The following is an 11576-nucleotide window of genomic DNA, read 5'->3' as shown; positions in this document are numbered from 1 at the left end:
AGTGGTCACTGAATATGGGCTCTTCCAAGCGTGGGGCACCCCCTCGGGGGATCTTTTTGCCACTCAAATTAATCACAAGGTCCCTCAGTTCTGTTCCAGGCTTCAGGCCCACGACAGACTAGCGTCAGATGCCTTTCTCCTTCATTGGGGAACAGGCCTTCTGTATGCGTATCCTCCCATACCTCTAGTAGGGAAGACTTTGCTGAAACTCAAGCAAGACTGCGGAAACATGATCCTGATTGCACCCTTCTGGCTGCGTCAGATTTGGTTCCCTCTTCTTCTGGAGTTGTCCTATGAGGAACTGTGGCGATTGGAATGTTTTCCAACCCTCATCACTCAGAACGAGGGGTCGGCTTCTACATCCCAATCTCCAGTCTCTGGCTTTCACGGCCTGGATGTTGGGACCTTAGAATTCACCTCCTTGGGTCTTTCAGAGGTTGTCTCCCAAGTCTTGCTTGCTTCCAGGAAAGATTCCACAAAGAGGTGTTACTCTTTCAAATGGAGGAGATTTGCCATCTGGTGTGACAGCAAGGCCCTAGATCCTCTCTCTTGTCCTACACAGACCCTGTTTGAATACCTTCTACATTTGTCAGAGTCTGGTCTCAAGACCAACTCCGTAAGAGTTCACCTCAGCGTAATTAGTGCTTATCATCGGCGTGTAGAGGGTAAGCCTATATCTGGACAGCCTTTAGTTGTTTGCTTCATGAGAGGTTTGCTTTTCTCAAAGTCCTCTGTGAAATCTCTGCCAGTGTCATGGGATCTCAATGTCATTCTCACCCAGCTAATAAAAGCTCCTTTTGAGCCACTGAATTCCTGCCATATAAAGTATTTGACCTGGAAGGCCATTTTCTTGGTGGCTGTTACTTCAGCTCATAGGGTCAGTGAGCTTCAGGCCTTAGTAGTGGATGCACCTTATACTAAGTTTCATCACAACAGAATAGTCCTCTGCACGCACCCTATGTTCCTGCTGAAGTTGGTGTCAGAGTTCCATCTAAACCAGTCAATTGTCTTGCCAACATTTTTTCCCCGTCTTCATGCCCACCCTGGCAAAAAGCAGCTTGCACACCTTGGACTGCAATAGAGCATTGGCGTTTTACGTGGAGCAGACGAAGCCCTTCAGACAGTCCACCCAGTTGTTTCTTTCGATCCCAACAGGAGGGGAGTCGCCATTGGAAAACACACAATCTCTAATTGGCTAGCAGACCGCATTTCCTTCACTTATGTCCAAGCTGAGCTGACTCTGGAGGGCCATGCCACGGCTCATAATGTTAGAGCCATGGCTGCGTTGGTGGCTCACTTAAAGTCAGCCTCCATTGAAGAGATTTGCAAGGCTGCAACGTGGTCATCAGTGCACACATTCACATCTCACTACTGTCTTCAACAGGATACCTGACACGACAGTCGGTTTGGGCAGTCAGTGATGCAGAATCTGTTTGGGGTTTAGAATCGAACTCCACCCCTCTAGGCCCATTTTATTATGCTCCATGCTGCACTCTCAGCTAGCTGTATATAGTTTCAGGTTAACCTATGTTATGTCCTCTCCATTGCGAGGCCCAATTGACCAATGTTCATTGTTTTGGGTGAGCCTGGATGCTAGGGATACCCAATGTGTGAGAATAAGCAGCCTGCTTGTCCTCGGAGAAATTGAAGATACTTACCTGTAGCAGGCATTCTCTGAGGACAGCAGGCTGATTATTCTCACAATCCCTCCCACCTCCCCTTTGGAGTTATTTGTTATGCTTTTTGATTTAACTGAGGTACGCGCTTCAGATGCTTGGAAATCAGTCCAAGCATGAACAGTGCACGCTGTACGCCAGAGGACTCTAGCAAAACATTTTTATTTTTGTTATGGAAAAATGCTGGTTCCCGGGCCGATGTGGACAACGACCCATGTGTGAGAATAATCAGCCTGCTATCCTCTGAGAATACCTGCTACAGGTAAGTATCTTCGCTTTATCTCAGATAGGGTAGGAGTGGATGAACATGTCCTGCTTCAGTAGGTACAGCCCATGTTACTCATTGTGTGTGTAAGTGAGACTAACAAGTTAGTTACTTCTTCCATTAAAGGCCTAGTTGAAGGGCCAAGCTTTCACCTGCTTCCTGAAGTAGAGATATTCTTGTGTTAAGCACAGCCTTTTAGGCAGTGCATTCCAGAGTGTGGGGGCTACTCCAGAGAAGGCTTGCTTACAGGTATCACATTGTGTAATATCTTTTGGAGAGGGTGTGATTACGGATACCCTTTGGGAGGACCTTTGTGTCCATGAAGGTGTATAGAGGATCATCCTATTTTTCAGGTACTCAGGGCCATTTCCTTTAAGGGCCTTGAAAATCGGAAGATTCAATTTAAAAAATTCCTCTTCAACATGGTACTGGACCAGTCACTCTGGGACTGCTAAGTTTAAACTATATCTTAATCAGGACTGGCCCAGCCATTAGGCAACACAAGGCAGGCATCTAAGGCAGCAGCTTCTTGGGGGCATCAAAGAGCAGCTGCAGTCAAATAAAACAATACATCTTAACAGCCACACAAACTCAAACAACCATACCTTAACCTGCATTTTTATAGGATGTTTGTGTGATGATCATGATTGTTGAGTCTTTGATAATTAAACTCTTAGGAAGGAGGGGGCTAAAGGCTAGAGACCTGAAAGTGAATAGGGGTGTGCTGGTGGTATAAAGCTGAAGGTTTGCATAGAGTGCCCAGTACCCTTGCAGAGGATCAGACCTTAATGCTCTGATCTTTCAGAATGCTGGTCACCCAGTTGTGAAGTCCCTCAGTGGTCCCCCACTGTCATCAGTTTTGTTTAATATACTATCATTATTTCTGGGGAATTTACTTGAAAAGGCTGATCAACCAGTTTACATATATGCTGATGACATCACTGTTTTGTTTACAGTCAACTTCACATTAGAAAACATACTTTCTATAGTAAGTAGGTGCATGCCTCTCAGCAGCAACTGGTTGAGTAGTAATTGTTACAACTTAACAAGGAAGAGACAAAATTTTTACTGATTGGTAATAATGTCCAATTTGACCAATGACTTTAACTTTGTAGTTGACAAGGTAAAATATAAACTGGAAAAAATCAATCAAAATTCTAGGTATATTCACAGATTTTAAATGAACTATGGAGGAACAATCGCTCATTTTAAGTAAACTGAATTACTGCAATATAGCCTATTTGGGCATATATAAAAATTTACAAAAACAGTTACAGACAATCCAAAACAGAGCCATTTGATTAATTTTTGCTTTAAAAACCTCTTTCCATATTATCCCTTTTTGTATATCTTTGCACTGGCTCCCAGTTGAGGCCCGAATTGTACTGAAACTTGGAAGCTTAATATTTAAGATCTTATATGGTTTATTTCCCTCATTTATGCTTGTTTTAGGACCCTGTTTACTAAGGCGTGCCAGTGTTTTTAGCACGTGTTAACGCTAGACATTCCTATGAGTGTCTCTAGTTTTAATGTGTGCTAATTTTTAGCGTGCGCTAAAAATGTTAGCGCGCCTACAGTGCGGCTTAGTAAACAGGGATCTTAATATGTAGGCCTGTATCTATAAGCAATCATCTTGTATGAAAATTTAATCTGCTATCATTCCCAGATCTTAAGAGCATATGATACTGGAAGCTATTTCAATCAAAGTTTCCTTATCAAGCAGCCAGTTTCTGGTCAGTTTTACTGGAATATATTAGGTCTTTATCTAATTTTGGTTCTTATAACAAGGCAATTAAAACTCAGTTGTTTCAGAAATATGTTCTGGGGAAATGATAATGATTATCCAACTCTAGCTTCTAAAGCTTAACTGATTCGTTAGTATGTTTTAGGGAAATTATGATATTTAATAACTATGATGTTAGCTCCTAGATAGTCTGATCTAGTATTCTTTATGTTATTCGCTTAGCACTAAGGGTCCTGTTTACTAAGCCTTGCTGTAGGCGCGCTATTGTTTTTAGCACATGCTAAAAATTAGGGCGTGCTAATGCTAGAGACACCCATAAGAATATATGGGTGTCTCTAACGTTAGCACATACTAAATTTTAGAGCGAGCTAAAAACGTTAGTGCGCCTTAGTAAACAGGGCCCTAAATTTGGTAAAAGCGGAATAGAAGCAATAACTCTAACTGTAGCTACAATGCAGATAAATACCACAGGCCACTAATATGGCATGGAACAATTTTTACTGAAGTTTTAAACAGGCAGCTCATGATAGCTGCTGAGCTATTTTAGGGGTCCTTTCACTAAGGTACACTAACAGATTTAGCACATGCTTACATTTAGGGGCCCTTTTACTAAGGCACGTAGGCGCCTACGCATATACAACACGCGTCACATTGGAACTACTGCCCGGCTACCGCATGCCCGAGCGGTAATTCCATTTTTGACGTGCACCAAAACACGCGGTAGAAATTTACTACCATGTGGTGCTTATCTGGCAGTAATTGACAATATATGTGTGCTGATGATTACCGCCCAGTTAACATGTGAGAACTTATTGCTAAGTCAATGGGTGACACTACTACTAAACATTTATAGAGCGCTACTGGGGTTACGCAGTGCTGTACAGTTTAACAAAGAAGGACAGTCCCTGCTCAAAGGAGCTTACAATCTAAAGTACGAAATGTCAAGTTGGGGCAGTCTAGATTTCCTGAATAGAGGTATAGTGGTTAGGTGCCGAAGGTGACATTGAAGAGGTGGGCTTTGAGTAAGGATTTGAAGATGGGCAGGGAGGGGGCCTGGCGTATGGGCTCAGGGAGTTTATTCCAAGCATGGGGTGAGGCGAGGCAGAAAGGGCGGAGCCTGGAGTTGGCGGTGGTGGAGAAGGGTACTGAAAGGAGGGATTTGTCTTGAGAGCGGAGGTTACGGGTAGGAACATAAGGGGAGATGAGGGTAGAGAGGTAAGGAGGGGCTGCAGATCGAGTGCATTTGCAGGTTAGTAGTAGAAGCTTGAACTGTATGCGGTACCTGATCGGAAGCCAGTGAAGTGACTTGAGGAGAGGGGTGATATGAGTATATCGGTCCAGGTGGAAGATAAGACATGCAGCAGAGTTCTGAACGGACTGAAGGGGGGATAGATGGCTAAGTGGGAGGCCAGTGAGGAGTAGGTTGCAGGAGTCAAGGCAAGAGGGTAATGACAGAGTGACAGTAAGGTCTCATGCCGAAAATGGGCACACGCTGGTTTTAATTTTGCCAAATGTCCATTTTCGGCCAGAAAAAAAAAGGCTTTTTTTTGCAAGCACACTGAAAAATGGACCTGCGCGCATTCAAAACACGTGCCTACACCCGCGCAGGCCATTTTTCAGTGCACCTTAGTAAAAGGGTCCCTTAGCAAATGCTAAATCCATTAGCGCACCTTAGTAAAAGGACCCCTTAATTATGGATGACTCTCATTCTTAAATATTCTATTAGTGCCAGGGTAGATTGTTTTTATGAACCTTATCTGACCTGGAATATATTAACTCATGATGTCTCCTGGCACTTTTTTCTCTCCTTTTCTCCCTTTTCACCTCAACTCTTACCTTGAAAATAATAAAAAAAATAGATATCATTTTATGCCAAACCAAGCATGAAACTTTCTACCTTTCAAGAGTTACATTTGTTTTATCAGCTCTTTGCAAAAACATCATCTACAATATATTACCCCCAAAAAAGAGACAACCAGTTATATTTTCTGACCTTTTACAATATATTTTATGAACCATCAGGGCAAACACATTACTTCAGTTAATAATTCAAAAGTCCATTACAACTTCAGAGTAAAAAGAACATTATAAATCTGTTCCAGCTCATCTTACCTCAGGTATATATTTATTTCATATACATGACAAAGGATTTGTTGTCCTTTCATGATATTATCTGCTTAGTTGTTTTTGTTTTATAATAGACTTTTTCCTTGTTTATTATTCCCATTTGATTTATCTGTACAACTAATGCCTAGTGTTCCAATATTTCACAACTTGCAATATTTTCATCGGTATTTTGATCTAAAATCCATTTAATGATCATTAAGTTAATTTACTTTCAGAAGTAAGATCTAACACAGCCAATACTGATATTTGTTCTAATATTGCAAGGAAACAGCGTATGACCACTTTTTTCACTTATCAGTTTAAGATCTGCTTGAACTAGAGCTGTAGGGGGTGAAAATGTCATCCAGTAATGTCTTTACTAATAAACCCCTTGACATTTACTGCTTCCCATTTAAAACAACAACAAAGGCATACATCATGTGTCACGTAGAGGTTTATTTTTGATGTCCACCATGATAAATTAGGCAAGCCTTTCCATATAGCCCTCTAAATTAACCTTGAAATTAAAGGACAGTTGAATATTTTTTCTAGAACTGCATTCAATATGTGGTAAATAAAACCAGCCTGTAAAGTATATTTTAATGTTTTCTAAATAAGCAAAAAATAAAATGGGAATGTATACTGCCACATGTTAATTCTATTGCCTTACTCTGTTAGAATGAAGAGAAACTTGGTGGAAATTCTTTGAAGGCTAACTGTATCTCCCTTTGATGATTTTCTTTGTACCTAAATAGAATCAGAAAATGTCAACTAAGCTTAAAAAACAATTAGCATTTTCCCTTGTTAGAAATGTTTTCCCTATATTCCAACAGGGACAGGAGCCTTTAGAACTCAATGAGACATCACTACAGGTTTCATAAAGTAATGTTTCTTTTGCAGATCCTGCTGTACAGTTGTGTGGTAGTTAATTTAGTGGTGTTTTTACTAAGCTGCGGGAAAAAGGGCCCTGCTGTAGCGGCAGGGATTGTTTTTCCCGCGTGCCAGGGCCCTTCCCCCCACCTCCCCCCAAAAATGGACGTGGTAAGATAACTCTTACCGCGTGGCCATGTGGCGGGGAGTACTTACTGTGGTAACCCGGCGATAACCGGACAGCACGTGGTGATGCCCAATTACTGCCGGGTCAGCTCAATGCTAGAGAAAAAAAAATTCCGCAGTGTCAGAAACGTTGCGCGATCCAGCCGGAACTACCACCGGTGGCTGTGTTGGGCCGGCGGTAGTTCCGATTTAGCGTGCGGTAAGCCTGCAATGGGCTTAGCGCTACTTTGTAAAATACCCCCTAGTGCTTCAGTGTACTAAGACAACCTTTAATATCATCCCAGAAAAGTAATCTATATACAGAACACTTCAAATTCATTACAAATGTGATTAAATCATATTGTGGCCCAACAATTACTTTCAATGATAGTTTAGATGTTTCAATTTCCTGAGCAAAAGCAGAGTTTACATATCATCAAAGAGGTCCTCTGGATCTGCAGTGTTTTCCAAGGTTTCTAAAGACATCATTCCTGATGGAGGACTCTTGCTGGTTTTCAGTAGTGGGGCTGGATTCAATCTAGGAAATAAAAGCAAACAAATAACTTGGCAGGTGTGTTTATTGAAAAAGAATGCTGTGTAGCATGAAAAAATAAGCACATTCAGCCTTAAGATTTTAAGTATTCTTTCCAGGATGCATGTCTTCCTGGAGAGTTGAAATTATTTAGTAAGTGCTTGTAGTGCAATTCATCATCATCATTTAAGGCTCTGTTTACTAAGGTGCACTAGCGTTTTTAGCACGTGCTAAAAATTACTGCACGCTAATCATGTAGATGCCCATAGGAATATTATGGGCATCTACGCAGTTAGTGTGCGATTATGTTTAGTGAGCGCTAAAAATGCTAACGCGCTTCTAGCACGGCTTAGTAAACAGGGCCCCTAGTATCTACTGAAGATTAAATACTCATTATGGTGTAGTGGAATTGCTAAATATCATTATGGAAGTCTAAACAACTGGAATAAAATTGATATTATATTATTTATTTATTTATGACATTTATATCTCGCATTAGCCAGAGTAGAATTCAGGTTCAATGTGTCTTACATAACAGTTAGAAAAGCATCAATATGTTCAAAATATATTAACATAAAGTAAAATACATCATATAATGTTAAACCAGTAAAACTTGAGTTAGGAACAGATGCAATTAAATACTTAGGGGTCTCTTTACTAAACCACGGTAAAAAGTGGCTTGTGATAGTGCGAGCACGTCTTTTTGGCAAACTGGCCCATATTTTACCGCGTCTAGGAAAAGGGGCCTTTTTTAAGGGGCTGGAAAAAGGACGTGTGCTAAAATTGAAACCAGCGTGCATCCATTTTTAGCCTGAGACCTTACCACCACCCAATGACCTAGCATAAGGTCTCACATGCTACTCGTACGCCAACTGCTGTTTACTGCCGGGTAATTATTTTCTACCACGGGATTTGGTATGCACCAAATTCAGAATTACCACCCGGCTCACATACTAGCTGGGTGTTAGTGCCAATTTGGCATGCGCTGCATGCGCGTAGGCCCTCCCACAACTTTGCAAACGGGCCCCTTAGTGATTTAAACTAGATAATTGAAATATGGAGATAAAAGGTAAAGGGCTAGGATTAACTGGGATAGAAAGAAGTAGTGGGAGGTGGGATGAGGTAAAAATGAATCTTCCCGTCAATAAAGTCACATCCACCAACATGAAAGAATAGCAGGAATAGGGCTTCCTTGTCTTGCATAAAAACAAAAGAGGCAATCAGAGTAGATCTCTCAACAGGTTCTTCAACTGAGCTCTCCAATACAGCAGAAATATCATTCTCCAACTCACGTGCCACTCCTTGACATTTTACAGGAACAAAACAGATCTTATGGAGTGATGGATAAGCAGATTCAGAATATTTCAAGCAATCTTTTAGGAATTGATAAAAGAAGTCCTTAGGAGGACTTGTTAAAACCTGAGGAAAATTCAAAATTCTGACGTATAATTGGTGAGTATAATTATCATAGTTTTCAAGTTTTTTTCTGGAAATATCAATCTATTCTGTTGAACAGATGACTGAGACTGCTTTAGTTGATTCACTTGAGAAGAAATATCTTCAATCTTAACATTTAGTTTGAGCTAGAGAGCATGCTAACTTTGATGTATTCTCCGAGTTACTTTGCACCAAAGGTCTTAAACCAGAACATACCTTATATATGGAACCTAGTGAGGTCCATATCGCTTCCAAGGTTATATGAGCAAGTCTTTCCAATGGGGGTAGGGACAATGCCTCATATTTCCCTGATTTGGTAGCTCCTTTACTGTCTGAGATGAGATTTTTGGCAAAAGCAGAGAGTCAGATGCCACAGTTCATCCCGACACAAGCTCCAGAGGCTTGGCCCTGCCCACAGGGGTAGGCGACAACTCTTTGGTTAAGTCTCTCCACTGCGCCTCAGCTCCCTCTGCTGCTCGGCGCAGGAGGCGGAACTGGACCAGCTGGGCTGAGCAATACATTGCTCCCAGTTCGCCTATAGCAGCTGAGAGAAAGCTGGTAATCTCCACCTGGCGAAATGGACTCACAGCCTTTGGATTGGCAGGAATCCGCAGTTGCTTAGGCATCAAAGAAGCAGGCACAAGACAAAGGTAAAAGGAAAGTTTCCCAGAGTTGCCAGGAGAGAAATAGCGGCTCAACCTACTCGGCAGACATCTTGTTTCCTCTCACATGTGTCGCTTACCAAAACTACTAGCCAGCAGTAATTAGCTCTTAGCAGTGAAAGACCACTGTACCCAAAGCTCTCATTTTGGGCTACACTTATTTTAAAAACTCGGACAGCTATCTGGACAAGCTAGGACAGCAGAATAGCTGGGTACTAGTGATAAACATCGGCATTAGCCAAATAGGGCCTTATTCTATAAAGGTTATGCTCCTAAATTAAGAGCGTAATGTATTTTGAGGCATAGATTAGGCTCAAAATTTAGGAGCATAAATATTATAAAATAAGGCCCATAACACCCAGTGGCTGTTTTATTCCCGGATATCCAGTGCTGGTATCCAGGTACAGCTCAGTGCTGAATATCTGTGCATAATTTTTAAATGCCACAGTTGGTGTTTTAAAGCAGTGCAGACTGTGGACTTTAAATACTGGCAGGTTCATTTGTAAGATATGTTTTCATGATGACTGTGTTCTTAGATTTGATTCTGTTAAGAGCAGAAGACTAGCCTCGTGGTCTGAGTACCTGATGAACCAGGGAAACCACAGTTTAGATCTCACTTTCCTACTGATTCTCCTTTTGACCTTGGACAAGTCACTTAGGGGGTCTTTTACTAAGCCGCGGTAGTGTTTTTAGCTCACGGTAGAAACCAGCTGGCGGTAAATGCTGAGATGCCAACAGGAATATAATTGACATCTCGGCGTTTACTGCCACCTGATTTCTACTGTGAGCTAAAAACGCTACCATGGCTTACTAAAAGACCCCCTTAATGCTCTGCTACTTCAGGTGCAACACAGGCTGTAAGCCCTTTTAGGCAGGAAAATGCCTATTGTATCTGAGTGCTAATCATTTTATTGCACAGACAACAAATTTATGTCCAAGTGCCATTTGACCTAAGAAAAAGAAAAATGTAATTGTAAGTCTAGCAACGGTATAAAAATAGTTAAAAGAAATAATAAACAATCCAAGAAAGGCAGAGGTCCTGTGGAAAGTTGCTGTCTCTCCCCTTTTCTTGTATTAGGAATGGACTTTTCCATTGGAACTGCAGGCACGCTCATAGATATCTTTCCCATTATGTATAAACCAATTACATCCAGACAATAATTCTTTTTTCCACCTATCAAGTCTGGCAGTTTTATGTTTTAGCTGTATTTAAATTACAGTAGGATTTTGTTTTAATCATGACCATATTATAATCACTTTTGAGCTAATGCTGGAAAAGTGTGATACAAATCTAAAAAAATCAATAAATATGATTCTCAATTCTTTATCTAATAGGATTTTAGCGCTATGAAAATTATACACAATTTTAATTTACTCAGAATATCATAACATTTAGGTATTTAGAGCTGCAAAGGAGGAGCAATTTTTAAGCAGCAGATTTTCAGTGTGTGTAGGAACAAACACACCTCCTAGTCATTCCAGAAAAATGTAAGCACAAACACACACACAGACACATCTTGAACAACTGACACCCACTCTCCCTCTCAGCAACTCATATACACCCTCCATAGAGAAACTGACACTATCTTTCCCATTCAGTAACTCACCCCTCCTGGAGCGGATCATCCCTCTCATCACCACCCTCTACCTCATTTCCCAGCGATAGAAGCGAAAACACATAGCAACATTTTTTTAGGTATATTAAAAGCAGAAAACCGGCTAAAGAATCGGTAGGGCCGCTGGACGACGGTGGTGTTAAAGGGGCGATCAGGGAAGACAAAGCTGTAGCGGAGAAATTAAATGAATTTTTTGCTTCGGTCTTCACCGAGGAGGATTTGGGAGGGACACCGGTGCCGGAAAAGGTATTTGAAGCGGACGAGTTGGAAAGACTAAATGATTTCTCTGTAAACTTGGAGGATGTAATGGGGCAGTTCTGCAAACTAAAAAGTAGTAAATTGCCGGGTCCGGATGGTATTCATCCCAGAGTATTAATAGAGCTGAAAAATGAACTTGCGGAGCTGCTGTTAGTAATATGCAATTTATCCCTAAAATCAGGTGTAGTACCGGAAGATTGGAGGGTGGCCAATGTCACGCCGATTTTTAAAAAGGGTTCCAGAGG

General features: G+C 41.3%; 1 protein-coding gene across 10 annotated transcripts in view; it reads right to left on the bottom strand.

Annotated features, from left to right (window-relative positions):
• Nucleotides 1-6227: 6227 nt before the first annotated feature.
• Nucleotides 6228-11576, bottom strand: part of XRCC4 (X-ray repair cross complementing 4) — a 344725-nt gene continuing 339376 nt past the window's right edge. For all 10 annotated transcript variants that reach the window (XM_030193348.1, XM_030193345.1, XM_030193352.1 and 7 more), the window contains one exon: nt 6228-7364. In XM_030193348.1, coding sequence (XP_030049208.1) covers nt 7253-7364 — 112 coding nt within the window. In that variant the 3' untranslated portion in view covers nt 6228-7252. The remainder of the gene's footprint in view (nt 7365-11576) is intronic.

This window comes from Microcaecilia unicolor, chromosome 2 (genome assembly GCF_901765095.1).
Source record: "Microcaecilia unicolor chromosome 2, aMicUni1.1, whole genome shotgun sequence".
Lineage (NCBI taxonomy): Eukaryota > Metazoa > Chordata > Amphibia > Gymnophiona > Siphonopidae > Microcaecilia > Microcaecilia unicolor.
This window is presented reverse-complemented; position numbering and strand designations above follow the sequence as displayed.